General features: G+C 46.6%; 2 protein-coding genes across 8 annotated transcripts in view; one reads left to right on the forward strand and one right to left on the reverse strand.

Annotated features, from left to right (window-relative positions):
- OPCML (opioid binding protein/cell adhesion molecule like) overlaps positions 1–24,034 on the forward strand; it is a 775,348-nt gene extending 751,314 nt beyond the window's left edge. For 4 of the 7 annotated variants that reach the window (XM_088658030.1, XM_088658032.1, XM_088658033.1 and 1 more), the window contains 4 exons: positions 2,829–2,949; positions 4,676–4,827; positions 13,497–13,523; positions 23,395–24,034. In XM_088658030.1, the coding sequence (XP_088514156.1) occupies positions 2,829–2,949; positions 4,676–4,827; positions 13,497–13,523; positions 23,395–23,495 (401 nt within the window). In that variant the 3' untranslated portion in view covers positions 23,496–24,034. The remainder of the gene's footprint in view (positions 1–2,828; positions 2,950–4,675; positions 4,828–13,496; positions 13,524–23,394) is intronic. The other 3 variants (XM_088658031.1, XM_088658034.1, XM_035140261.3) reach the window with 1 other exon arrangement.
- LOC148683541 (uncharacterized) lies at positions 6,656–8,112 on the reverse strand. The gene has a single exon (XM_088658135.1). It carries the CDS (start codon positions 7,283–7,285, stop codon positions 6,656–6,658), a length of 630 nt encoding a protein of 209 aa, XP_088514261.1. The 5' UTR covers positions 7,286–8,112.
- Positions 24,035–27,558: the final 3,524 nt, after the last annotated feature.

The following is a 27,558-nucleotide window of genomic DNA, read 5'->3' on the forward strand; positions in this document are numbered from 1 at the left end:
ATCCTCGCCTTTCAGAAGCAGAGCGCAGGAGTTTATATATATCAGCTAAATTGATATAGGAAAATCATATATATACATTTCATTATGTTTCAAGCCTTTTGGCCCTCTGGACAATTTGCTCTTTTAAGAGCTTGGCTAGCAATGCAGAGCCCGGCTACTTTGAGTTCTTAAAGCAGACACATCCCCGAAGCCTCTTGACATTTCGGAGGTGATTCCAGCTCCGCTGAGTCTCTGAACAGTTTAAAAGAAATCCGTAAAGGAGAATTCAGTCATATTAATTGCACAGAAAGGACTCTGCGAGTTGTTGGCTTAGGGATGAACGTGGAAATGTAGGGCCATGTTCACCCTCACAGGGCCAGCTGGGCAGAATGTTCTGTTTAAACCAGGCGTGCAAAGCTGAAGTCCTATAGAGCAATTGCAACAGAGCCTGTGCTGCATCAAGCCAAAGGGGGCTCATCCAGCATCCTGTTCTCACAGTGGCACGCCAAATGCTTGAGGTAAACCTGCAAACAGAATTTGAGCATAAACATACCCTTCCTTTCCTGTGGTTTCCAGTTGCTAGTATATAGAAGCATTGCTGCCTCCAACTGTGAAGGCAAATCATAGCCATCATGTCTAGTAGCCATTGGCAGCCACTTCCTCCATAAATTTTGTCCAATCTTCTTTTAACACCATCTATCTTGGTGACCATCACTGCCTCCTGTGGGAGAAAGTTCCATAGTTTAACTATGTGCCACGTGAAGAAGTCCTTTCTTTTATCTGTCCTGAATCTTCCAACATTCTGCTTCACTGGATGCCCACAAGTTCTAGTGTTATGAGAGGAGAAAAGCTTCTCTCTATATCCACTTTCTTCATGCCATGCATAAATTTACACATTCCTATCACGCAGCACCCTGTCTCTATAGGTGCCCACCCCTCAGTTGCTTGCAATCTTTCCCCACATCTTGAAGTTCCCACAAAGGCACGCTCAAGCCCGCAAGAATATAAAAAGCTGCCTGCTGGATCAGGCCAATGGCCCACTGACTGCATAATCCTGTTCTCAACAACGGCCACCTGGATGCCTGTGGGAAACCTGCAAGGAGGAAATAAATTAGTAGTAATATTAGTAGTAGTAGTAATTTATTATGTATACCCCGCCCATTTGGCTGGGTTTCCCCAGCCACTCTGGGCAGCTTACAACACATAAAAAATTGTAAAACATTAAACATTAAAAATTTCCCAATACAGGGTTGCCTTCAGATGTCTTCTAAAAGTCAGATAGTTCTTTATTTCCTTGACATCTGACGGGAGGCCGTTCCACAGGGCGGGTGCCGCTACTGAGAAGGTCCTCTGCCTGGTTCCCTGTAACCTCACTTCTTGCAGTGTGGGAACCACCAGAAGACCCTCGGAGCTGGGCCTCAGGAGCTGAACAATGGAGGTGGAGTCGCTCCTTCAGGTATATGAGCACAAGAGCGCTCTCCTGCAGTTTCCACCAAGTGGTATTCAGTACCATTGCTGCCCCTGGCTAAGCCCATCAAAAGCCTAATGAGGAATAGGGATAACCTATAGCTTTATCTGCATTGCTCTTTGTTGTAAGAAAAACTGCTCCCTTTCCCTTATGGGGTACCCAAGAGCCCGTATAGAGTATTTATGTAGGTTCTCTATCGGTAGGAGAAAATAACAGAGGCCAACCAGAGAATATTGAGAAGCAAAGCAGCTAGTAAGCCTGATCTTTATTAAACCGTTGCAACAGGGTGCTCATCCCGCCCCCCACACACACAGGAGGGAGGAGGAACCCAGAACAATGGTGTGCAAGCCCTTATATAGACCTTAAAATTGCCGCTCTGTAGCTCAAGACCACCCCCCAATACATCATACATACATCACAGAAGGGACAGTCTACAGCAGAATCCTGTCCGGCAGGAAACCTGTTAATGGGTTTACCTGGACAGCCTGGCCATTCTTTTGTGTTGATAAATACTTAGTTCCTACAGGCTTACCCTAAAAAGGTAAAGGGACCCCTGACCATTAGGTCCAGTCGTGACCGACTCTGGGGTTGCGCGCCCATCTCGCATTATTGGCCAAGGGAGCCGGCGTATAGCTTCCAGGTCATGTGGCCAGCATGACAAAGCCGCTTCTGGCAAACCAGAGCAGCACATGGAAATGCCGTTTACCTTCCCGCTGTAGCGGTTCCTATTTATCTACTTGCATTTTGACGTGCTTTTGAACTGCTAGGTTGTTCAGGAGCTGGGACCAAGCAACGGGAGCTCACCCCGTCACAGGGATTCGAACCGCCGACCTTCTGATCAGCAAGCCCTAGGCTCAGTGGTTTAACCACAGCACCACCTGGGTCCCTACAGGCTTACCCTATTCATACACAAATGCAGGATTTGTGAGCACAGAGACAATGGGGAGGGTTTTCCCATTTCCATCCAAACTGCAGAGGAATATTAGAGGTCACTGAAACCATCAAAATGGCTTTAGGACTGTTTTCCTGTACTGTTTCAGACATGTGGTTTATATATTTATGTATGTGTTTGCCTGGTGCATTTATGAACATATGATTTATATATATGAGACCTTAGAATTCCTATAACACTCTTCATCTCTTCATCTCCCTAGATTCAAAAATGTATGGCTGAATTGGCACTGGTGTTTGGCTGCTCCAGACTGGGGAAGGCAAACAAACAGCCACACTGCATAGCCCACTCCATCACTGGAGTTGCTGGGGGAGTGAAAGCCTTGTGTGCTGACCCCACGGAAGACAGCAAGGCGTAGTAGAAATTAGGCAGAGGTAGAGGACAGAAGTGATGCTTTAAAAAAATCTCAGACCTGCTTTCCCTCCGCAGATCCTCCGTCCATCTCCAATGCCAAGAACACAGGCGTCTCAGTTGGCCAGAGGGGGACCCTGCGCTGCGAAGCCTCAGCTGTCCCTGTAGCGGAATTTCAGTGGTTTAAAGAAGAAACCAGGTACCCAAGCAAGCTGTTCAAAGGATCCATAGCAAGGAGTGACCCCCCCCCCCGCCCAGGCCAAGATTGCTCCATCAGTCAGATCAGCAGCATTTACTTTGAAATACGAGTCAGCCCTCATGGAATGCCCAGGCTCAATCCTAGTGGGTGTGAAGTTGCAAGAGTGCCTTTGAGCATGTGCAGAGAGTCTTTGACACTAAATACCGTAGTTGCATACAAGCCCACCCCAATATATCTCTGCCATGAAGGGGTTCTAAATTAAAGGGCACTGGTTTCAGGCAGGCTTTAAGCTCTGCCTGCCTTGCTTCTGAAATTAAACGTTGCACGTACCTCTCCCCAATCTTCCTTACAGCAATCATTCAGTCTGCATATTTCGTATTAAAATAAAACAACAGACTAAAGGGTTGCAATGTTTTAGGGATGGAGATTGCATTGGTTTAATTTGCTTATCTTTTTTCTTGTGGCCTATCAGAAGGTTGCATACGATATGGGGCATGATAGAAACTAAAAGCAAAATAAATGCTACATAATTTTAGCAATTCTTTTCGTTGCAATTTCAGCTTGACTGTATTGTCACTTGGCTGTTGCAGGTTTTCACCCTGCTTTCTATACTTTGCCCAGTAGACAGTTGGGGAGGATGTGTGTGAATGAGTGGCCCTCCAGGCATTGTCGGACTACAACTTCCATCATCCAACAGGACACAATGGCTGGGGCTGTAGTTCAACATCTGGAGGGGCTCAGGTTCTCCAGCCTTGAAGCTTATTCCACTTTGGCTGGCTTTTCAAGGACTCAGGAGCGAAGTACTTCTTAAATTCATTGCCCACCACCAAAAACAAGCACCATACTTCTACTTCCCTTCTGGGCAAAGTCTAGTAGATGTTGCCTTGCAAAGTCAGATCATTTTGGTTTGCATCCAATGCTAGTAGAACCCTTGAAGTTAATGAACATGACTAACTTAGGCCCATCAGTTTCATTGTGCCTACTATTTCCCAAAACCCTACTTCTTGTCATTGACTGGTGCCATTGGCAAGGAAAGAGAAATTCCAGGAAATGTAGAATGCTGTGTTGCCATGATGTAAACTCTGTAACATGCCACAAAATGGAACTAGGCAGTCTAGTGTAGTGGTTAGAGTGTCCAACTCAGATTTGAGAGACTCGGCCTCTAAAGCCAAACACAGCCATGATGCTCAATGGGCCAGATAGCATTGCACACCCTGGTCTACCTCCTAGGGTTGTTGTAAGGATAAGAAGTGAACACCGGGTGTGACACTGAGCTCTTCAGAGGAATGGTAAAGATATAACAGCTAACAATGATGCTTATTATTGGTGCTTTACAAATAATGGCTTGTATCAAATGCTAGTCCTACTCAGAGTAAACCAACTAGAGTTAATGGTATGACCCATATCTTTAAAATAATAAAGTTTATCATATAAAGTCTGCTGTGGCCCTCAGAAAGTGCCCTTTCCCAGGCCTTTAGAGAACCTTTTGATCTGAGATGGTGGCGCAAAAACAGAGCCTGTGGTGACTACAGTTCCCAGCAGTCCTAGCTAGCATGGTGTGGGATGTTGGGAGTTGTAGTTCAGAACAATCTGGAGGGCCACGGGTACTCCATCATTGGGATAAAACCAATCTCTGCATTATACTCCATCCCATCATAATCCTGGGAAGGAAATAAATCCCACTTCTAGTTTACATTGATGAAGTAAGGATGTTGTCTTCTTCCAGATTAGCCAATGGGCTGGATGGTGTGAGAATTGAGAACAAAGGCCGGATGTCCACACTAACCTTCTTCAATGTATCAGAGAAGGATTATGGCAACTACACCTGTGTGGCCATCAACAAGCTGGGAAACACCAATGCCAGTATAATCCTGTATGGTAGGTACCCATGCCATTGGGATACATGGAGCTTTTGTGCTGATGGGAGAACAGTGGAGCCTTGCTAGGAGGGATTTCAAACACTATACAACTAACACCTATGTTGCGAACTCCAGACTAAAGACAACAGCGGCAACACGTGGACCGATGAAAAATGAGGGTATAAATGTATAAGTAATAAAATAATAGCATGCCTCAGAAATGTATACAGTCAACTTCTAAGTCTATCACTGGATGAATTTTATTTTGATACTATATGGACTGTACTCTTGAATATCACTTCGCTGCAACTTGTAAAGATATACATAAAGATATACATTTATGCCCTCATTTTTCATCGGTCCACGTGTTGCCGCTGTTGTCTTTAGTTTGGAAGGGATTTCAAAGACAGGAACATGTCTGGTGACCCTTGACCATGAAACCCCTTTGCATTGGCCATCCCATCATTGCATAGTGGGGTTTGTCCTAGGCTGAAATCTCTAAGATAGGCGAGATTTAAGAATATTACCTAGCAGAGTTTTTTGGGGAACAAGCACTTGTGTGGCAATGTCCCTCCTTCCCAAGTAATCAAGACACGTGACACAGTAATTGCGATTTAATTGGGTGGTTAAGGCCACAACTTTATTAATTAAGCATGTTGAGCGGAATTGGCTTAGGCGTTGGAACCTAACGGACTATATCCGACTCCAACCCGTGTGTTGGAGTCCTTGAGAAGTTAACCACCAGAAAAGAGCCCCGCGATGTAGATCTACTAGAGCTCCTCCTGTGGCCACCGAAGGGGCGTGCCCTACGGCCCAGGCAACTCCAGGCTCAGGACCAAGCGACGCCCCCGGAATCCTTTAACGGAATTACTTCTCCGATTTAGGGCAGCTGGTGACGCAATCAGCCCCTCCTCCATCTATTGTTATGCAAATTTCCAACGCCTAACCGCCTAGTCTAAGTTGTGACGACATGCTACGAGGTAGGCGAAAAACCCATCATGGCTAGCCCAGTATGGGAAAAATCCTACCCGGCCCGCTGACTAACCAGGCAACCGACTCACGTCCATAGCAGCGTCCCCTTACCTCTTTTTAAAGGGTGGGCGGGCGGGTGAACTGTTCGCTCCGGCGAACAAGGAAGTGAAGAGGGCTGCTTCCCGCCTGCGGGGAGCTTTAAACTTGGCGGCTCCGCCCCGACCGCTCTCATTGGCCGGTCGGAGGTGACGCAGGCGGGAAGCTACCATCGCGTAGGGGCTGAGCTCGCAGCCCCTACGCGGTGGTACAGTCGGTCGGCCCACAACCCCACTTCCGTCGCAGGCGCGGAAGTGGCTTTGTGTGGCAATGTCCCTCCTTCCCAAGTAATCAAGACACGTGACACAGTAATTGCGATTTAATTGGGTGGTTAAGGCCACAACTTTATTAATTAAGCATGTTGAGCGGAATTGGCTTAGGCGTTGGAACCTAACGGACTATATCCGACTCCAACCCGTGTGTTGGAGTCCTTGAGAAGTTAACCACCAGAAAAGAGCCCCGCGATGTAGATCTACTAGAGCTCCTCCTGTGGCCACCGAAGGGGCGTGCCCTACGGCCCAGGCAACTCCAGGCTCAGGACCAAGCGACGCCCCCGGAATCCTTTAACGGAATTACTTCTCCGATTTAGGGCAGCTGGTGACGCAATCAGCCCCTCCTCCATCTATTGTTATGCAAATTTCCAACGCCTAACCGCCACTCGAGCCCCCCCAGGCTCGCCGCCAATCCGCTCGCATGCCTTATCAAATTGACATTAACTATTAGGTTATTTAGGGACTTCCTAAGCTGTTAGGGGGCCGTGATCCTAATCTCTTATTTGCCTAATTAAATTCTCTAATACGTAACCAATCTCTGATTCCCATAGTTAAGTTCTCAAGCCAAACATCGTTCCCCTTGGGTGACAGGTGAACGCCATCTTGACGATAAAGGGCTGCTTCACTCTGTTTCAAACTTGGATGTGAAATGGCATGACCGTTCAACGATAGGACTCTGCGGATCACAAAAGAATTCAGGAGCCGTCTGGCCTTGTTCAAAGCAATAGGGCAACGTCCATCGCGCCAAATGCGCCTCTCTAACAAGGAGGACCAAAGCAGCGTCATCTCCGAGCAGCTGTCCAACAGGATATCCAAGTCCCTGAATATTTTCAATTTTAAGTCCACTGCATTGCGATAGGCCAGGTCATTCTCTCCGAGCTGGATCACTAGTAGGTCGGGGTAACCGAGTGAAGCAGCCCGATTTTGTATAGCTGGCAGCAACTCGTCCCACAGCATGCCCCTCCTCGCGATCCAGGACACTTGGACAAATTCAGGGAGCCCCAGCCCATTCCCCAGGCCCACCTCGATGGCCCTTTCCCGGGCCCAATGGACTATGCTGTGCCCGGCTATCCAGATGCGTATGATTCGAGAACCTGAAAACAAAGAGTGACAACCGGGGATCAGACAGGCAACCATGTCGACGCTACGTACGAATGTACCTTTTGTACGCGTTCGATTTCCACCTCCCCAAGTCCCTAATTCTCTCGGACGAAAGACCCAAATGCATGGCTGACGTAGCAGCGCCAATCCTGAAGGAGTGAGCCGCGAATTCAGTGGGATTATAGCCGCAAGAGGCAATGGCCTTGCGCAGAACCCTAGTGAATTGGTGTCGGGTGAGCCTGGCGCCGTCCTGATGGACAAGCAGCGGGCCCGGGCCGGGAGGCCGGAGGTAAAGAAACCGCCTGGTATCTTTTACCGGACATGGACCTGGGGTACCTGTTGCAGGGAGGTTAATAGTCGTGCCCTTTCCCATCTGGTCGGTTTTGGAACACCGTATGAGCAGCTGCATACTGCATGACCTCCTTCTGGGTAGGTGGGCCCAGCAGGGAGGCAGTGGACCCCTTCTGTCTGAACTTAGAGAAATCGGCCCAAGCCCGCTTATACGAGCTCAGTGTGGAAGGGGCAACTGAAGCTAATACTCCCTTTAGGATTTCTCGCTCCCAAGGTTCCATAGATGTTCCGGGAACGGCTCCGGCGACTGGCTTGCCTCCGGTGCCAATGATCGGAAGCGATCCATCTGGAAGCGAGACAAAGCATCTGCGATGTTGTTATTGACCCCTGGCACAAATTTGGCGGTAAATTGCATATTCAACTGCAAACTGAGTAACACGAAGTGGCGTAGGAGAGAGGACACCCTCATCGATCGCGTGGATTGCCGGGTGAGGACGCTGACCACCGCTTGGTTGTCGGTTCTGAAGCAGACCCGTCGATCCCTGAATTCTTCGGACCATAAATGCACGGCTACTACTATAGGAAAAAATTCTAAAAATGTTAAGTCGCGCGTGATGTCCGTACCCTGCCACCTGGCCGGCCAACGCTGCGCGCACCATCTACCTTTGAAGTAAACCCCGAAACCTAATGTACCTGCTGCGTCTGATTGCACCTGGAAATCAGCTCGCAGTAACATCATGGTGTCCTGCCATAGCGACACCCCGTTATAGTTCTCCAGAAACACTAGCCAGGATTCAAGGTCGGCCTTGACCTCGCGGGGGAGCCGCTTCCTATGAAAAGGTTTTGTGAGGCCCACCGTGAGCCTGGCTAAGCGCCGACAGAATGGACGTCCAGGCGATATAACCTTGCAGGCAAAGTTGAGGTGTCCTAGAAGTGATTGCATTTGCCTAAGGGTAAGTTTTTTAAGGGGGACGAGTTGCCTAATGGTCTCTTTGAGGGCGATTAGTTTTTCAGAAGGCAGACGTGAGGTTTGCGCAACAGTGTCCAATTCTATGCCTAAATATGTAAGGCGCGCGACAGGCCCTTCAGTTTTTTCGGCTGCCAACGGTACGCCTAATTCCTCCGCAAGATCTGAGAAGGCCCGTATAAGGCGTGCACACTCAGAACTGTGAGCGCTAGCCACAAAGAGAAAATCATCCAGATAATGTGTGACCCCTGGCAGACCCGTTTTAAAGCGGAGGGCCCAATCCAGGAACGTGCTAAAAGTTTCGAAAGCGGAGCATGCCACGGAGCAACCCATAGGCATGGCCTTGTCGATGAAATATGCCCCCTTGAATCTGAAACCCAGCCACTTATAGTCCTGTGGGTGAACTGGAAGTAGGCGAAACGCTGATTCAATATCGCATTTTGCCATCAAAGCACCCTTACCGAATCGCCTTACTAACTTCACCGCCTGGTCGAAGGAGGCATATTTCACCGTGCACAGTTCCTGGGGTATGCCATCATTGACTGACCTGCCTATCGGGTGGGAGAGATTATGGATGAGCCTAAATTCACCTGGCGCTTTTTTAGGGACCATTCCCAATGGGGAAATATGGAGATCAGGTATCGGCGGTGCTGTGAACGGGCCAGCCACACGTCCTGCTGAGATTTCCTTGTTAATTTTCTTAATGGCTATGTCTGGACTTTCCCTGACAGATTTTTGATTGGGGGGTTCACCTGTGCTAGGTGGGGTACACACGGGTATTCGGAAACCGGTTGAAAACCCCTCCCAAAGGTATTTTGCTGCGTCTTTATTGGGGTAACAGTCAAGCAGTGATTTTAACGGGTGAAGTTTTACGGGAGAATAGGCCAGAGCAAGGGATCTATTAATATCTATTGGTCCCTGCAGCTGCTCCCTGGGGAGCACCTGAGGTGTTTCTGGGGCCCTGGTGCGAGTTGCCCCTGCCACCCCGAAAGGACTGCCTCCCTTTAAAGCACGAAACTCCCGGGTGCTGACCCAAACACTTCTCGCATTCATGTATGTACTTACAATTGGGCCGCTGACAGAGGCCCTTATTATATTCCCAGCAAACCCTGCGTCGCGGGTCCCTCCTGGGTTCTAACTTGGCGGACCTAGGTGGGTCCGTCTGCTTCCTCTCTACATAAGGGACCACGTGATTGCTCCAAAAATGCTGGTGGCGCTGATCCCACCTGGTTTTCGGATTCTGTGAAGCATTCCTACGGAAGTCCTCATCGTAATTTAGGGCGGCCGCCTCACCCGCCATCCTATACGCCATCCTAACATCTGCTATGTAAGCCATCAGGTGCATTGCCCTCTTCGGGTATGCCGCTGTTATTACCGCAATCCAAATATGCATCCCATCTAACCAATTTTCGAATGTGCGGTCAGCACGTGGGGTCCTATGTCTGCGCCTGCCGTACTCCCTCCTCTTTTCGCCCTTTCCCAGCATTTGGGACACTGGCAAAAGGGTGAAAATATCTATAAAATCACCATTCAAGATTTTTTCCCGTGTTTTATTTGATAAATGGGATCCCAGAATGATATCTGTGTCTGAATTGGTGGCATATTTTGAGTCAGGAATCAGGGCACCATCCCTCCATTCCAATGTCCCCTTAAATGACTTGCGATGAGCACTGGCCCGCCTCTTATGCACCCATAAAGGAAGCCCCATCTGATCCTCCGCAATCCCCCAATAATCCTCCATTGGGACCTCGCCATCCGAATCGGAGGACGTACCTGAGTCATATGAGTCATCATCCTTACTTCTCTTACGCTTTTCGGATTTCTTCTTTGCCTTTCCCCCCTTACGACGCTCTTCTTCAACGCGTGACGCCGGTTCGCCACCTCCTGCCGGCCTGGAGGTGTCGTCGTTTTCTGACGTTTCGGAACCCCCATCATTCCGGTGGACCCCTTCTTGCGCGGGCTGGGCCCCTTGCAGGCCTGACTGATTGGAAGAACCTGCGGCATGGGCTTGGGCCCCCGCCCCCAGAGGTTGGGAGCTGGGGGCATTAGCGCGTGCCTTCTGCCCCCGCGTCCGCGGGGCCTGACTCACGTCGCTTCCCCGTTCGGAGCCGGAGCTGGAAAATAAGGAAGCAGAAGTACAAGGCGACTGGGTCTCTGATAAACCGGTATCAAGGATGAGATCCTGCGACTCAACAATCACCTCCTGCGACTCGTGAATATCCCCCTGGGTGGGTGCAAGTGATTTTGCAAGTGGTACTAACTGTTTGCAGACATCTTGCAGGGTATTCTGAAGCGTAGAGACCACCCGTGCCAAGGCCTCAGCCTTATCCCGTGCTGCAGGGCTCTTGGAGGGGGCCTTGCCTTGGCCACGTTTAGGTGCCATTATTGGATCGCTTCTCCACCTAAGTAGGATTCCCACCAATCTAACAACTGCCTTATTAATTATGTATTCAATCTATTTTATTCTGCTCTATTATATTTATTTGTTTATTTTATTTATTATTTTATTATTAATATTATTTTTTATTGGAGTTTTTATTTTATTTTTATTTTTATTTTTTATTTATTTTTTATCTATTTATTTATTTATTTTTTAGATATTTATTTATTATTGTTATTTATTATTTGTTCTATTTTTATGATCGTTTTATTATTAATTTCCTACAATTATCCTTATCTATTTATTTATTTGTAATTATTATTATAAATCACTGTTTGTTGCCAATAACAGTTAAATCTATTATTTACGTGTCGGCTTGCCCAGCAGGAGTTATTTATAAACTGCAAATTAATTCTCCAAGTAACTCAGATCGCTATAAATTTATCCTGTAATCAACAGCACAGTGTAAATGCACAGACAAATCCACGACAGACCGCAAGACAAAGGAGATCCCCAGTCAATTTTTCTTGTTTATCAATATACGATTGCCCCCCAAACAGTTAACTTATAGACTCTAAATACGTAAGGAAAATCTTTGACAAAGCAAGCCCTTTTGAAAATACAGTATGAAATGCCCCACCACAAAGCTAGGAAAAACTTTTTGCACAAGCCCTTTTGAAAATCACCGTGTAATGTCCTACTCTGGGTGGCCACAAGAAACAACTGCCAGCAAAAGCAGAACTTTGACCTCCCCAAAATGGCGACCGCTGAGCTTTAGCTGTAATTTTTTAACCCTCTCAAAATGGCGGCCGACTCAAAATGGCGGCCGCTAGTGGACGCAGAAAGCCACACACAAAATGGCTGCCGATCAGAGAGACACTCCTAAAATGGCCGCTGCACACCACGTGGTCCTAGACTAGTGAACTCTCAGCCAAATATGGGTAACCGGGGGGGGGGGAGGCAAAACTACGCTGTAAAGTGAATAATAACTCCTGCAATGAGGCACACACAAGCGGGCACTGACTGCTAAGGCTACTGAGCACTCTAAAGGGGAGAAAAGGGGTTTGAAATCAGAAGCTGCTCACCCGGTTTCTCGTCGATCCTCTTAAATCCAGTGGAGAGAGGAGGCAGCCGCCTCTGCTCTGCACCCAGACCGCAGGCAGCTACGATGAGTCAAGGAAGAAGGCCACCGCGGGGTGACTGATCACGGTCTTCCGAGCAGGAGGCTGCAGCGCTTAAAATGTTGCCGTAGCCGCGGTGGAGAGCTGCAAGAGGCTGCAGTGCTTTGCAATGCTGCCGGAGCCTCGGTGAAAGGCTGGATGATGCTGCACCCTTTGTAACGCTGCCGAAACCGCGGTGGAGAGCTGGAGGAGACAACGCTTGAACGAGGGAAAAACCGGCGGTCCCCAAGCAATTTGCAGGAAAAAACAGCTGGCGCTCAATCCCGCCGCCCAGCTGATGAGCGGTAGCGTGGCGTCCTCCGATCTCGCGCTCCGCTCGCTCTTCGTGTCTGCTAGCCTTGGAAATCAATAGGAAGACCACCAACAAGGCAAAAGGCAAAACAACAGCGGCAAAACAAAGCAAAAAACCAACAAAGGCAAAAGCGAAGAGAAACGACGAGGCAAAATTATGAACTGTTCGCTCCGGCGAACAAGGAAGTGAAGAGGGCTGCTTCCCGCCTGCGGGGAGCTTTAAACTTGGCGGCTCCGCCCCGACCGCTCTCATTGGCCGGTCGGAGGTGACGCAGGCGGGAAGCTACCATCGCGTAGGGGCTGAGCTCGCAGCCCCTACGCGGTGGTACAGTCGGTCGGCCCACAACCCCACTTCCGTCGCAGGCGCGGAAGTGGCTTTTCAGTCCTAAGCTTATTGATTCAGAAGTTAAGTTTCACCGAGTTCAACAAGACTTGCTCCCTGGATCGCAGCCTAAAGGTTTTCCTTTCCAAGGACTGGAGTGTTTGTGGTTTTGTGTTTTCATCTTATGATAAACTGGGAGTTTGGGTAAGGCATTACGGGTAACAGCAACAGGATGCTCCCAGCAACATCCTCTCACACTTGAAGCTTTAAGTATGTTAAAGTAGCTGCAAGGAAAAGGGTTGATCATCAAGAAACACATCAGACCAGCAGCAGCGCCTTCAGTTCTTATATCCTCTCACCTATTAGGCTGCAGTTGAAGCAAGGATCTGGGGGCTCAGCAGACACTCGGTTTAACCCCAGCAGGCTAGGCATACTTCCCATTCCCCGTGGCTTTCCAAACCACAGAGCAAATGCACCAGCTGGAAACCTTGGGAAACCCAAGGCGTTTTCTGATGTTGGGTTGTCAAAACAGATGCACAGAGATTCTTGTAGATGCTGTCAGTGGTTAGATGGTTGCCATACACCCTCTGTGGCAGTGTTACACGTTGTCATGTCTGTCACATCCTTATTATCATTGCTGTGATCTCTGTTTACATAAAACGGTCCGTCTTTCTAATAATCCATCTGTTCATTCATTCATTCATTCATTCAACTGTCTAAAAATATGAACTACATTTTCTTTCCTTTTCTTTCCTTTTCCTGTTCTCTCTCTCCCCACCCCCCTTCCTGTGTGTCCATTGTGTCTTCTGTTTTAGAGATAAGTGAATCTCCACCACTAGCAGGTTGGTACAAGCATGGCTCCTTCCTTCATTTGCTTGCAGCAAACCCAAGGCCGCTTTGCAGTAAAGGAGAGAGGGCTTGCTTCTCAGATGGGTGTTATGGGTAGGGGAGCCTGGCTGGTGTGCTATTGGAAGGGAAGAACTAAGGCCTGTAGGGTTTGTGGGAGGCATTTTAGCTTCAGGAACATCTCCCTGCATCCTCTTATTCACAGAGCCCACCTATAACAGTGGCTGTCAGTCATGATAAGTGAATGCTGTAACAAAATGTTGCAGGTTGCATCCTTACCTCCCAGAAAGACCACTGCAGCTAAAGATGGGGGAGAAATTTGAACCAATTCACCTTTAAAGTCAAGACAATTTCTGAAATAATATGCCCGTGTGGAACACAGCCATCTTTGAAATGCACACTTCTAAGTTCGAAATATGCCTTGTGAGTACTAGGTTTAAGGGAGTAATCAAGTAAAACAGCTCTTGCCTCCATGGACTGCCTTGTGGGCTTCTAGAGGCAACTGGTTGCCTATGGAGGAAGTATAAAGTTCTGGACTAGATGGACCTTTGCTCTCATCCCACAGTGTTTTGCTTGCTACCATTGGAAACCCTAACTATGGAAATCACTCCCACTTGTTGCAGTGATGGCCCTCAACCAAGGTGGTTTTGAAAGAGGATTAGACAAATTCATGGAAGATAAGGCTATTGATGGCTACTAGCCAGGATGGCTATGTTCTGCCTCCACAGTTGGAGGCAGCAATGCTTCTGAATAGCAGTTGCTGGAAACCACAGGCAGGGAGAGGGCTCTTGTCATAGCTGTCAAGTTTTCCCTTTTCTCGCAAGGAAGCCTATTCAGCATAAGGGAATTTCCCTTTAAAAAAGGGAGAACTTGACAGCTATGGCTCTTGTGCTTGAATGGCACCTGCTTGGCCACTGAGAACAGGATGGTGGACTGGATGGACCATTGGTCTGATCCAGCAGGCTGTTCTTATGTTAACTGTTGCAGAGGATTCTGGAAAGCCTTCTAGGACAAGATACCTTACTGCTGCTCCATGGGAATGGAGAGCCCACTGTCGAGGAAGTTCAGTACTCCCCTGTGGCTTCAGAGTGCACAGAGAAGATCAACAACGGCGGACAAGCTGCCTGCCTGCTACTTAATCTGTTCCAAATGATGTTTATTTGTATAGCACTTAAATCTAAGTGCTGCACTGAGATTTTCTCTCTTTTTAAAAGCTAAATATTGACACTGCAAGAGAGGGAAGGAACTGGAAGGGCAAAGGGAGAACTAATGTATGCAAGGAATGTTTTCTGCATGTAGCAGCCCACTTTCATAAAAGCTGATGCTCGTGATTATGAGATAGGGACGAGGGAGATCTCTGATTCAGTTCATGTTTAAAAGCATATTTAGTCGCTTTCTGAAACAATAACAGAACCAAAACACAGCCATCCTTTGAAATTTGCGTTTAACCAGATTTTGCAGTGTCGTTACAAAAATGCATCTAAAAGTGGGCATGAAAATGTATTAGTGAAAATAACATTAAAAATGCATAATATTCGGGGAAATTGCTTGCAAAACTATGCATGTTAGTCAAAGGTGCATATAAAAAAAATGGGCTTAGTTGGAGAAATCCACACTAAAATGCTAAATAATTTCCTTGAGCATCTTTGGAAAAATGAGAAACAGAGAGACCCTAAATTGGTAGATCCACTTTGTGTGTGTTTTATTGATTTTCAGTTACAAATGAATTATATATATAAATGGGGGAAATAATAATATAAACAATAACAACAACAACATGTCGGGGTACAGAGCCATTCCGCCAAAAAAGAGAGAGGAAAACATAACAGAAGTAATCCCAGTTATGGTTCTTTGCATGTACAGTAGTCAGAGAGGAGGGGGTCTGTAGCTTTCTCTTTGAGAAACTCCTGCTAAACTTCTGCTAAATCTCAGCCAACCTTCCGGGAACAGAATATTAAAACACAGAGCCAGACTAGAGAGATGGAGAGTATTGATAGAACTGACGTCTCTCTCTGTTTCTATACATAAGCCTAAGGTCACAGTGACATCTGTTTCTCAAGTGCCTGCATGAAATAAAGACCTTGAGTGTTTTGATGCATCACCTACCTGACTCAGGGTTTTTCCTTCAGAACAGATGCCGAATTTTATAAACTATGGCAATGCTAGAGGGTTTTGTTTGTTTGTTTTTTTGGATGGGGGTATATTTTAACATATTCAAATATTATTATTATTTTGAATTCTTCAACACACCCAAATCCTCAAAATGGAATCAAATGCACATGTTTCCAAGAAGTCCAGCTTTTAAAGTACGGGTGGGGGAGCCTGTGGCCTCCCAGATGTAGCTGGACTACAATCCCCATCATGCATTTCCACATCAATAAGAGCAAGGTACTATGACTCTTTTCCAAGCAATCACATCTGTGTCTTCCTCCATATCAGGTGTGGGGAACCTTTGGCCTTCCAAATGTTGCTGAACTATAACTCCCAACATCCCCAGCCATCAGCCCTATCTGGAGGCCAAAAGTTTTCCCCATGCTTGCATTATGCTATCTGACAATGGCTCGGGTTGCTAATAACCCTGAGATCTGAAACCATTCAAGTCAGAAGTGCCCACGCAATGAAAACTGCTCCGTTATGGGAAGCTGGCATTATTGCATGTTTTCAGATAGAAAGAGGGCCTTTCCGTTTCACCTTAAATGAGGATTTCCCCACTGCCATCTCAAGTTTCGTTACGGAGAAGGGATTGAATCATAGGGCTGGCTTTCATTTGGCTGACAGCAGCACTGATAGATTCCGTTACATTTTCCCCAACCTGCAAAATGTCAACCCATTAGAAAAAAATGCAGACATTTCACATTTTATTTCTGATGAGTATTCTCTACCCCAACCCCTTCTTCCCAAATCATTGGCATCTGGTTATTAGTCGTAGCATTCCTAGTTCTGACACAGTCAGTTCCGCATTTGCTAATGTCAGCAGAGACACAGAGCATTGCTGTTCGCCACTCCACCTTTCCCTTTCTTTGCAGCTTGGTGCTGCCTTTGGCTCCAGACTTGAATTAGCTTCCCCCTCCTCTATAGAAAGACTCACAAACACTTCCAATCTCAGCGTTGAATGAGCACAAACCATATTTGATTTCCAAGTACCAAGGAAAGAAATACCAAAAAAAAAAATAAAAAGGAAAAGGAAAGGAGAATGCTGCTTTCCCCTTAACAACAAAACTCATTTGAATTGCTCTACAAAGATTGTCTGGGTAGATGCTCTGAATACAATACCGCATTCTGTTGTAATTAAGCAAAATAAAAGTTCTGTTTGCGATGAAACAATTTGGCTAAGCTGGTTTTTCATTGCAGAAAATGGGTTTGTAACTCTCCACTTATTCAGGAACACATGAGCTAATTAGATTCTCTCCTGCCATTATTTTTAATTTTTTGCCGTTACAATAGTTGTTATCCCCTTGTCTTAAAATTAATGAGGTTAGAAAGCTCACTTCTTGTTCCTTTTTAAAGTTCAGGTTGCGGCTGAGCATCTAGAAATTTAACTTGGCGTGTAATTATGCACCAATGATTCTTTTCCTGCCTTTCTCTCCCCTGAATCCCTTTTCTTTAAAGAATCCTTTGATTTTTGCTGCGATTTTTGCTGATTGCATTTATTTAAGAGCGATGAATGGGAATTGTCATGTGTGTCATAAACAGGCTAGATCTCCAGGATTTAAAAAAAACATGGGTCAAATTTGTATCGGGCAGCTAAAAAATTATGGATTTCCCCTTCAGTTCTGCCTCTACAAATGGCTGCCACAGTTTGGGGGCTTCTTTTAGTGAATTCCCCCACCCAACATAAATGTTTATCTGAATGCAGATAAATATCGGTTTTACCACATTTAGCACCATTCAGTAAGAAAACCAGTTGGAAATATCTGGGAAATGTCACCCCCCCCCCTTAGTGATTCCTTCCCCCGCCTCCAAACCAATTATCTTGCTTCATTTCATAACATGCGTAAAAATGCATCTATTAGTGAATCTGGCATACCAGTATGCTCTGCCAAATGTGCATATCAGGTAAAAAACTACACAAAATTTGCATGAGAATGAATGCTGATAATTTCTTATGAGAACTTACAAAAAAAAGCAAAGCAATGTGGAAATGAGGATAACAGAGCTTCAAGGTAAAGGAAAAGGACCCCCGACAGTTAAGTCCAGTTGCAGACAACTCTGGGGTTGTGGCGCTCATCTCGTTTTACAGGCCGAGGGAGCCAGTGTTTGTCCGCACACAATTTTCCCGGGTCATGTGGCCAGCATGACTAAGCCGCTTTCTGGCAAACCAGAGCAGCGCACGGAAATGCCGTTTACCTTCCTGCTGGAGCGGTACCTATTTATCTACTTGCACTTTTTGGCATGCTTTCGAACTGCTAGGCAGGGCCATCTCAAGCAGGTCTGGCGCCCTGGCGCAGAGGCGCAGAGATCACTCCGGCGCCCCCACCCTCGCGAGCGCCCCCCTTCTGGCCCGGCGCCCTGCACCACCGGGACTACACCTAGAGCCGGGCCTGCTGCTAGGTTGGCAGGAGCTGAGACTGAGCCACGGGAGCTCACCCTGTTGTGTGGATTCGAACCGCCAACCTTCTGATCAGCAAGCCCAAGAGGCTCAGTGGTTAGACCATAGTGCCACCCGCAGGGCCGGCCCTAAGGCAAGGCTGGGTGGCGCAGGGGGGGGGATAGTTCGCGATACGGCGTCAGCTATGCTTAAGACAGCCCTGGCCACCCACGTCACTTAATTGAGCTTAAGGCTCAGGAAAAATAAGAACCTGAAATTCACAGAATCACCCATCACTAATTATACTTTGCATAACCCCTGTTTTGCTTTGGTTTCTTCTCTGCCCCACAGTTATCCACCCACCCCACTTACTGCATCTGCAGACATCCTTGCTGTTCCTTGACTCTGTTTCCCTTTGAGGCTCACACCTGGGTTTCCTGGGTTTGCATGAATCTATATGGCCTATGTGCTGCCTTTAAATGTTGCTCCTCATTGCTTTGAATCACATTGTCATCTCATATTGTTATGCTTCATCATTACATTTGTAAGCCACCATGAAAACTGATGTCTAAAGTCAGAAGAAGAATGTGAATATATAGATATAAACACATGTGAACAGAAGAGGGCTGAGGGGAAAAACAGACTCTCAAAAATTTTGCCCTGTCTGTGGGTGGCAGTATGTGTGTAAGGGGGGCGCCGAAAGAGAAAATTTCCCAGGGAGTGAGCCGTGTTCCTCAATGGGGAAGGAAATTCTCTTTGCTCAGCTGGTACAACAATAGCAGCACAAAATCCCACAAAGTAGGCATTTAGCAATGCATTTTAAAACCTGTTCTCTCTCCAAATATGCATTTCTAAATGCATTATCTCCCAAACTGTCTATTTTCAGATACATTTTGGTAATTATTTTGGGAACAAGAACTGCATCAGAGCGTTGGGAAAGCACAAAAGCTGGTGACCAAGAGCTCTTTGATCTGCCCATTAGTCTCAGAGGTGCAGATGGACGGCAGTATCTAATGAACACATATTATCAGCACAAAGATTTGCGCTTGATTACATCAAGATTCCCCCCATCTCCCCCCCCCCACATGCAACCCCCCTTCCCAAATCTGCTCCAGAGAGTTGTGGGAACCCATAGAGCAGATATATGGGGTACATGCGGCAAGGAGAGGGAAATTCTTGTCCTGGCAGAACACATTACTTAGCAAGACTGTGGATGCAACCCGTAGACAGTTTATATCAGAGTGCAGAATGACTGAATTCCCATGCAGGACTTTTTTTTTTTCGCAGTGAGGGATCTCCAAGAAGCACATGCTATATATGTAGAAAGAGATACAGGCTATCGGTGTATTTCCTACTTGTTTGCTTTCCATGCACAAATGTCACAACTTTGGCTTGCCAACATTTGTGGGGGCACATTTGCATCATGAATTCAAAGCACTATGATAACACTCTTAACTGGTATGGCTTCTCCCAAGGAATCCTGGGCAGGCACATAAGCAAGGGAGGGGTGAAGGGGGCGGGCCGCCCCTAGCTCCACTCTGGCAGGGGCAGCATGGGGGCAGTGTCCCTTGCCCCTGGGCTGCCCCTCGCCTCCTCCGCCTGAGCAGGAAGAAGCAGAGTGCGCTACAGAGCAGGTTGCCGAGCGGCAAACCGCCGCCCGGCAACCCATGCTTCAGAGTGCGCCAGCCGAGAAGAGCAGCAGTGCCAACCCATCCTGGCTCGTCCTGGCACACGTGTGGTGTGTCATGACATCATGATGCATGTGTCAGGACGCATGCGCACTGCAGAGCGACGCCCCCCCCTGGGGTTGCCGCCCCGGGCAGCCAAGCGGCACCATTTGCCACTGATCCTGGAAGCTGTGGTTCATTAATGGTGCTGAGAGTTGTTAAGAGAACCTTCATTCCCCCTCCCAGAGCTACAATTCCCAGAGTTCCCTGTGAGGAAGGATTGGTTGTTAAGCCAGTCTGGGAATTGTACTTCTGCATAGGGAATGGGGAGGTCTCCTAACAACTCTTAGCACCCTTAACAAATTGCACCTTCCAGAAATCTCATGGGGAAGCCATGATTTTTCAAAGTGGTATAGCCCTTTAAACATACGGTGTGAATGTGAGCCTAGTCGCCACATAAGCCACAGCATATTTTAATGGCTACAATAAAATCATAGCTGCCAAGTTTTCCCTTTTCTCGCGAGGAAGCCTATTCAGCATAAGGGAAAATCCCTTTAAAAAAGGGATAACTTGGCAGCTATGAATAAAATGTCTCTTACAAACCTACGTTTACAGGGGGCGGGAACCTGTTGGGTAGGTACACCGAGAAGGTCTCTGCAGGTATATGTGTGCCCACGGGCACCAGGTTGGCAATCCCCATCATAGCCCGGGATGTTGCCTTTATAGAGCCAGAGACCCAAAAGCAAGAGTCAGCCGCTCGTAACCTGTGTGTGCTGGAAATCCAAAAAAATTTAAGAGGGAGGCAATAAAAATCAATGCTTCATTACTGGAATTATCCCCCGGTATTAAAGGAAAAAAGGGGAAAGAGGAATGGCAATCCCATTATCCAGGCCTGTATTGCTGTGGTCTCCTTTTGCAGTCTACCCGTGCACTGTGGTCATTATCAATTTTTAATTAGGCGAGTGCCATTCAGCTAGTTAAACAACAACCGAAAGCAGTGCTTTGCATGTACTGAGACTGGAGGGACAGGAACGGATGGGGGCTGGGGGGGGGAAGCACTCACTAGAGAACGAAACTACAAGAGTGTAAAACATTTAAGAGCAGTTACTTCATAAAGAGTTCCAGATGGGAGGAGCTCGGCACAGATGTGTTCTATTCCAGGACTCTGAGTCAATCAGTGTTGCAATAAAATTACAGATTAATGAATCAATCAGCACAAAGGGTTGCCAGCCTCTTTGGTTGCTAATTGTTGCAGTGGGGATTGGTGAGAAGCGGGAGGGGGTAGCTGGGGGGCAATGCAGCTCTTACGTTAGCAAGATAGGGATTCTTATGAGCATTGCAAATATCTCAACAGCCTTCCTGTACCCTTCCATTTTTTTATTTAATTTCAGCTCGCATTGGTGCCAGCCAGCATGCTCAGTGGTGAGGGATGGTGGGAGTTGCAATGCAGCAACATATTGAGGGCCACAGGTTCCCTATCCCCGATTTACAGTCTCTTAAAAGGGAAATATGGGACGCAGGTGGCGCTGTGGGTTAAACCACAGAGCCTAGGGCTTGCTGATCAGAAGGTCGGCGGTTCGAATCCATGTGACGGGGTGAGCTCCCGTTGCTCGGTCCCAGCTCCTGCCAACCTAGCAGTTCGAAAGCACGTCAAAGTGCAAGTAGATAAATAGGGACCGCTACAGCGGGAAGGTAAACAGTGTTTCCATGTGCTGCTCTGGTTCGCCAGAAGTGGCTTTGTCATGCTGGCCACATGACCTAGAAGCTATACGCTGGCTCCCTCGGCCAATAATGCGAGATGAGCACACAACCCCAGAGTCGGTCACGACTGGACCTAATGGTCAGGGGTCCCTTTACCTTTTAAAGGGGAAATATGCTTTGTGGCCCCCTCCTTTCCTGGCACAGGCGCTGCCATTTATTGCCTTCCCATTCAAAGTAAGGAAGAAGCAGGTTGGAGAGAGCAGTAAAGCAAGAGACAGTTCTCTTCCCACATAGAGACTGGCGCAGTCCTTAAAATAAGCTCTGCAGGTCTTGCTTTCCATACCATCACCTTGGGCTGTTAGGTGAGCAAGCACAAAAAAGCAAGGCCTTTTTAGCGGTGGTGCTATAGGTCTGGAGTACCTTCCCTCCTAAAACCTCTCTGCCCCCCACCCCTTTCCCCCCTTTAAACTTAAAACTTCTCTTTTGACAACCCCTCAATGCCTTGCTGCTGCCAGGTTCTTTGTATTATATTTTAGATTGTTGCTGTTTCATTTGTTTATGATAGGATTGCTTGTTCTTTTGCCACACATATCTTTATTTCTATCTTATTCTGTGCGATATATTAGCAGATTTTGCTTTATATCCCACTTTGTTGATCTGCTGGGTTCATCTTACATGAATTACCAACACTGAGCCATTGGCTGAGTTCACGTGGAGTTTATTCCATTTCCCCCAATGTTTTCCTAACTATGAATTTTCATGTTAAATGTGAGCTTCCACACAACATAAAAACCACTAAAGGTAGTGGAACATAAAAGCCAGTAAAGGTAGTGGAATATAGTGCATGCTTAGTGCTCATTTCCATGTTATTTGATTCCAGGTGGGGGGAATCCATTTGCAACCCCCTTAATACACAACATAGTGAGTGCAAAGTGACAAAATATGGAGCAGTATACAAGGATAAAGTACTTTACTGCTCTTTTCATGGAGCAATCGTGGGGCAATGGAAGAATGCATGTGCAGAAAGGGTGGGGGAGTCATGATGCCTTGTAGTTAGCTCACACCACACCCAGTGGTGTGAATGAAATTTAGCATAGCCACAGCTCCACAGCACAACAGGTACTGCAGTGTAAATGGAACCTTAGAAAAAGAGACAGAAGTACCAGCATTCTAATCAGGACAACTAATGCAGTATTCCCCGTGTCTGAACGCAACCTTGGACTCGTGGAATATCCTCTCTTCTAGTATGGCCCCAGTATGGTCTGAATGGTGAACTCTGTTTGTTGGAACAAGCCAGGATCAGATATCATGATTTGATCCTGGTATGTTTCAACAAACCGTAGTTTGCAGAGTTTAAACTTAATGAACTAACCAGAGTTCGCCCCTTTCACATGTAACCATAAACCATGGTTAGCTAAACCGGGAATCAAACAATTCCTCATCACAGGCATGCTGGAGGAGGAGAGATGAAGCAGCAGCACAGAAGCATGCTCTCATACTGCTAAACTATGGGCTAATGTTACTTCTGAAGTAGGTCCTATGTGAGAATGAGTTGCCAATGAATCTCACACAAGTTCCTATCACAGCAATACAGCTGAGGAACTTCAGTGTGTCAACAGAGGAGGCGGCACTGCTTTGATATTGGAGGGGGGGCATCCCTGAAAGGCCCCCACCCCAAACCTGGAACCAGCACTGCCCATCCCAGATACTCCTTCCAACACTTTTGAAAAATACTTGAATTCCTCAATACATAGGAACACTGGAAGCTGCCTTATACCGAGTCAAAACCATTGGTACATGTTGCTCAGAACTGTCTACACATAACTGGCAGGGGCTCTCCATGAGTTAAGGCAGGAGTGTCTCCCATCTCTATCTAGAGATGCTGACCTATGGCCCTCCACCCCCTTATCCTTGAAATAATAACCAGCTTCTCTCTTTCTCTCTCTCTCTCTCTTGTTTCATTTGATCCAGGCCCAGGAGCAGTCCACGATGGCAACAATGCAGCTTCCAGAGCGATGGCTTGCCTCTGGCTATCAGGCACCCTCTTTGCTCATTTCCTCCTCAAGTTTTGATAAGAAAAGTGAGGGTCCGTGCAGATGACGCCTGGCTTCTCCCACACCACAGACTTTTAACCATCCACACTGCTGGGGGGGTGGGAAGGGGTTAAGAAACAGCAACAGCCGTCTACAGCTTGAACATACTGCTGGAAGGGCGAGGGGAGGGGGAGGACCAGCTGGGTTCCAGGTCAAGCACCCATTTGGGATCGGCCAATCACAGGCATTTCCCAAAAGCAGAATTCGTTTTCATTTCCCTTCCCTTCGACCCCACCACCCTTCGAAAATACCCTATTTATATACAAAAAAGAAAAACATGTCAGCCTCTCATTTTACCATCCTCAGTGGAGCCCGCCCCAAAAATTGCCCCAGGAGAATGAGACCTCTTGGTCCTGAGAGACGATGCACAACAGGAAGTCGGGGGGGGGGGAAGCAAGTCAAAAAGTGTCCTATTATCTCTGTGTCTCTTGAGCAAAAGGATTGTTCTTTCTACTTGTAACACTGTACATACCTGTTCATGTTTCTAAGTGTCCGATTACACTCTGGTTTCAACTCGATTCCGTCTGGGTGGATGTTTTCATGGGGTTGCAACCCTGTCTCCAATGCCATCCTCTTGCCCCATTCCCTCCAACCCTAGCATATGGATTGTATATGGAAGCATGAGGGCTGGGAGGGGCGATGGTCCGCTCACACATTCTCCCACTGTTGGGAGCACATGAAAAGGAAGCCCAGGGTGTGCCCGGCTTCCTCTCCCCACTTTTAAAACTCAGAGTGACACCTCAATCTCGATAAATTGACAGAACAGCAAGTCATGCGTCTCCCATTTATCAGTATAATCATACCACTGTTCTGCCCATTCACCCATCCATCTAATTATCCATCCATCTAATTATCCATCCATCTGCCTTTACAGCCATATATTTGCCATATTTATCAATCTATCAAAGTAATTATCTGGAGTCCCCCCCCCTTTTTAATCCGAATATCTCCTTCTCGGTTCCACATCTGCACTTCCACCCATCCATCAGTATAATCACCTTTATTGAGTCCCACCTTCATGTAGTCAACATTTAAATTCCTCATAATTTAACCCATTATTATATTGAAATTTTTTCTCTTTCTTTTTCGGGAGGGGGTGCCTTTTCTGTAAAAGGAGGACATTGATGGGCAATTCATGTATGGTCAGAACTAGTGGCACAGATAAACAAATAGGGCACATTATAAAGTCAAAGAGATTTGTGATCACAAAGGCATAGCATTCAGTAGCACTCTGCCAGATACACATATGCAGGAATCATTGGTTTTTACGCCTCTCATATCCTCGCCTTAAAATGGCATAAACCTGTCCCTAACTAAATTTTTGCAGTTCTAAGCATTGCCTTAAAAGTAATTCGCTAATGATGACATTGTGATTGGGGGGGGGAGTATTCTACCATTTATTACAGTGCTCCCAATATTCTTTTGCATATGGGCTTTAAAATAGATTTGGCACATCATCTCTCCAGCCCAAATTTGCCCTGCCATCCCCTTTGTCCACTGACAAGTCCACCCCATCATAAGCTGCCAATAAAGGGGGTGGGCAATTCCTTTGCTAGTTTATTGGAACATTCACCTGGCATTTGTTTTATGACCTTTTGAGCAGGGGGGGATTGAGCACCAACTCTTTCCAAGTATTTACTTAACATTGAAGGGGAGGGGAAAGGAAACGGGAAGGAGAAATAATAATAAAAAATCACATGATTTCCTGCATCTCTGAGGCTCTCCTTTGAGCCCTGAAAAGAAAGGCTAGGGGATCTTTCAGATCGCTGTTTGCTAAAGCAGAGCAACGGGATTGTCAAAAGTTTCATTTCACTCTGAGGACTCAATTTCTGAAATTTCTGCCACTGCCCACTCCTTGCCTGAAGGGTACAGGACATGACCTACCATGGAGAGCCACTTCTGCCCAAACAACAACAGAGGTTGTGGCAGAGAAGGAGTTCTGGTGCCAACGAGAAGTGCAAGAATCTATTTTCTGGGATGTGATGTCTTTGGAATCTATTTTGTGGACTGAAAGCATGGCAATGACAGACATCTACCAAGGTTGATTTGGAGAGATATACGATCAACAGGTCAGCACTCTTTAAATCAAACATTGCCCATTTCAGATCTTGCCCCAGGACTGAGTAGGACAAATGGGGATGAATAGAATAAATACACACTATTTTATGAAGACCAGCTGTGTGGGGGAACCAATTAGCTCTCTGTCAAATTTATGCTGTTTCCTCCGTTATGCATACAGGTGGGAAAAGAGATGGAAGAACAAGTAACAACAGTTTACCCATGCTACATTCCCCCCCCCCTCTTAGACAACTTTCCCCATAGAATGATGGTCTCGAGACCATCCTGTACAAGTCAAGACTAGGAGTCAAGTCAAGACTGGAAGTCCCAAAAGCAGTAAGGAAGTATGATGCCTGCTGTACTGAGCTGCTAACAGCCATGTCTTGGGAACACTAAAATGACCTTGTGGATGGCAAGTGACTGGTGGCGATTCCCAATGGGTCTACCTGGATGATTCAAGGTGTCTAGATTATCTATACATGTAAAACACAAATGATTTAAAAGAGTCTGATATTTACTTATACAAGACTAAACGTTTGGGTGGTATATTCATTTTTTTAAGCAAAACAGGTTGAAAGGCTCAGACTTTGCTTTGACATGAATGATGAACACAAATCCACCATAAATGCATTATTATTGAATGTACAGCCTTTGCTTCCCATAGCTTTTTTTCCCCCTGCTGAAAGTAGCAAGCTTTCCTTCATGTAGCAAGAAATGGAGATGTAGTAGCCAGGCCCTTTTGGGGGTGCGGGATGGGGAGGGAGATAAGAGAGAGAATTGGCCCATATGGCTTCCGAACATGTTTTTGTTGTTCCGTCAATTTTAGCATATGCTGTCCTTCCAATAGTGGGATGTTGGGCAATATAGCTCAACACACACACACACACACACACACACACACACACACACACACACACAAACAAAAACCTTCTTAGGAAGGAAAAGCACCTTAACTGGAAGGCTGCACAGAAGCAGGTTACTATGAAGAGAGCAAAATCACAAGCCATTGAGATGCTGATTGAATCTCTACTACAATGAATTTGCAGCAGTGTCTTTTAATGCAAAATAGTTTTGTGCCCCAGCAGGAATTGCTTTGCTGGATGAAGTCAAAACTCAGCTAGATGCCACTTCATGCTTATGATGCAGATGGCCTTTCACTATCCAGCCTCTAAGGATATGGGAGAGATTTGACTTGTTCTGATTCCAGCAGCAGGTTGAGTCTACTGGATTGTTTTATTAGTGGTGTGTGTGTGTGTGTTTGCATGCACACACATACACACAGATTCTTCAGCTATATTCCTAGTTGGCTTAGATCAATGTCAAAGTTGACCTAAGCAGAAGAACTGTTGTGCTTGAACTGGCTCGGGAATTCACAAGATAGAATTCCAGGGCCTCTTGTTCCTTGGGCAGAATTGGTGTAAACCTGGAGACAAAGAGCATCATTAGTCCCAAAAGGATGACTGACTGTAACAGAGTTGTGGGTGGAAGAGACATTGTAACTTGCAGAAACAGGCTAGGGAAATAAAATATATTTAAAATCCTGCTGGGAAACTCCTGAGGGTTTATACATGGAAGTTTCGCTGAGCAATCAGCTCTAGAAAGCTAATCCCAGGCAATTCTATTCTGCAAGCATTGTGTTGATTTTGCATGCCAGTCTCTGGTACCTTGTCTTTGAATGTCCTGCAAGCCCCATAGAGGAGGGCTGGAACTAAGTGGAAGGATTGAGGAGAACCTCTACCTTCAAATGATGATGACAATGACAAAGTTCTGTTGGAAGTTTTCTGTAAGAGAAGTGGATAATTCCTTCCAGAACCATGTGCACTGAAGAACTGGTGATTCACCATGTACTAAATTTGCCTGATAGCCGTTAAAATTAAGTGCCTGATGCATGGTGTTTGCAAATGTTATGTGGATGCATTCAGAACAAAGTTCTTTAAGAGGTGTGTTTTGAGGGCTGGACAGCTCCATGCACTGACCCTCTGGT

Source organism: Zootoca vivipara, chromosome 14, assembly GCF_965207765.1.
Source record: "Zootoca vivipara chromosome 14, rZooViv2.hap1.1, whole genome shotgun sequence".
NCBI classification, from domain to species: Eukaryota; Metazoa; Chordata; class Lepidosauria; order Squamata; family Lacertidae; genus Zootoca; species Zootoca vivipara.

Coding starts and splice junctions, on each gene's coding strand:
- LOC148683541 (XM_088658135.1), bottom strand. CDS start 7,285: ATGGTTGCCTGTCTGATCCCCGGTTGTCACTCTTTGTTTTCAGGTTCT.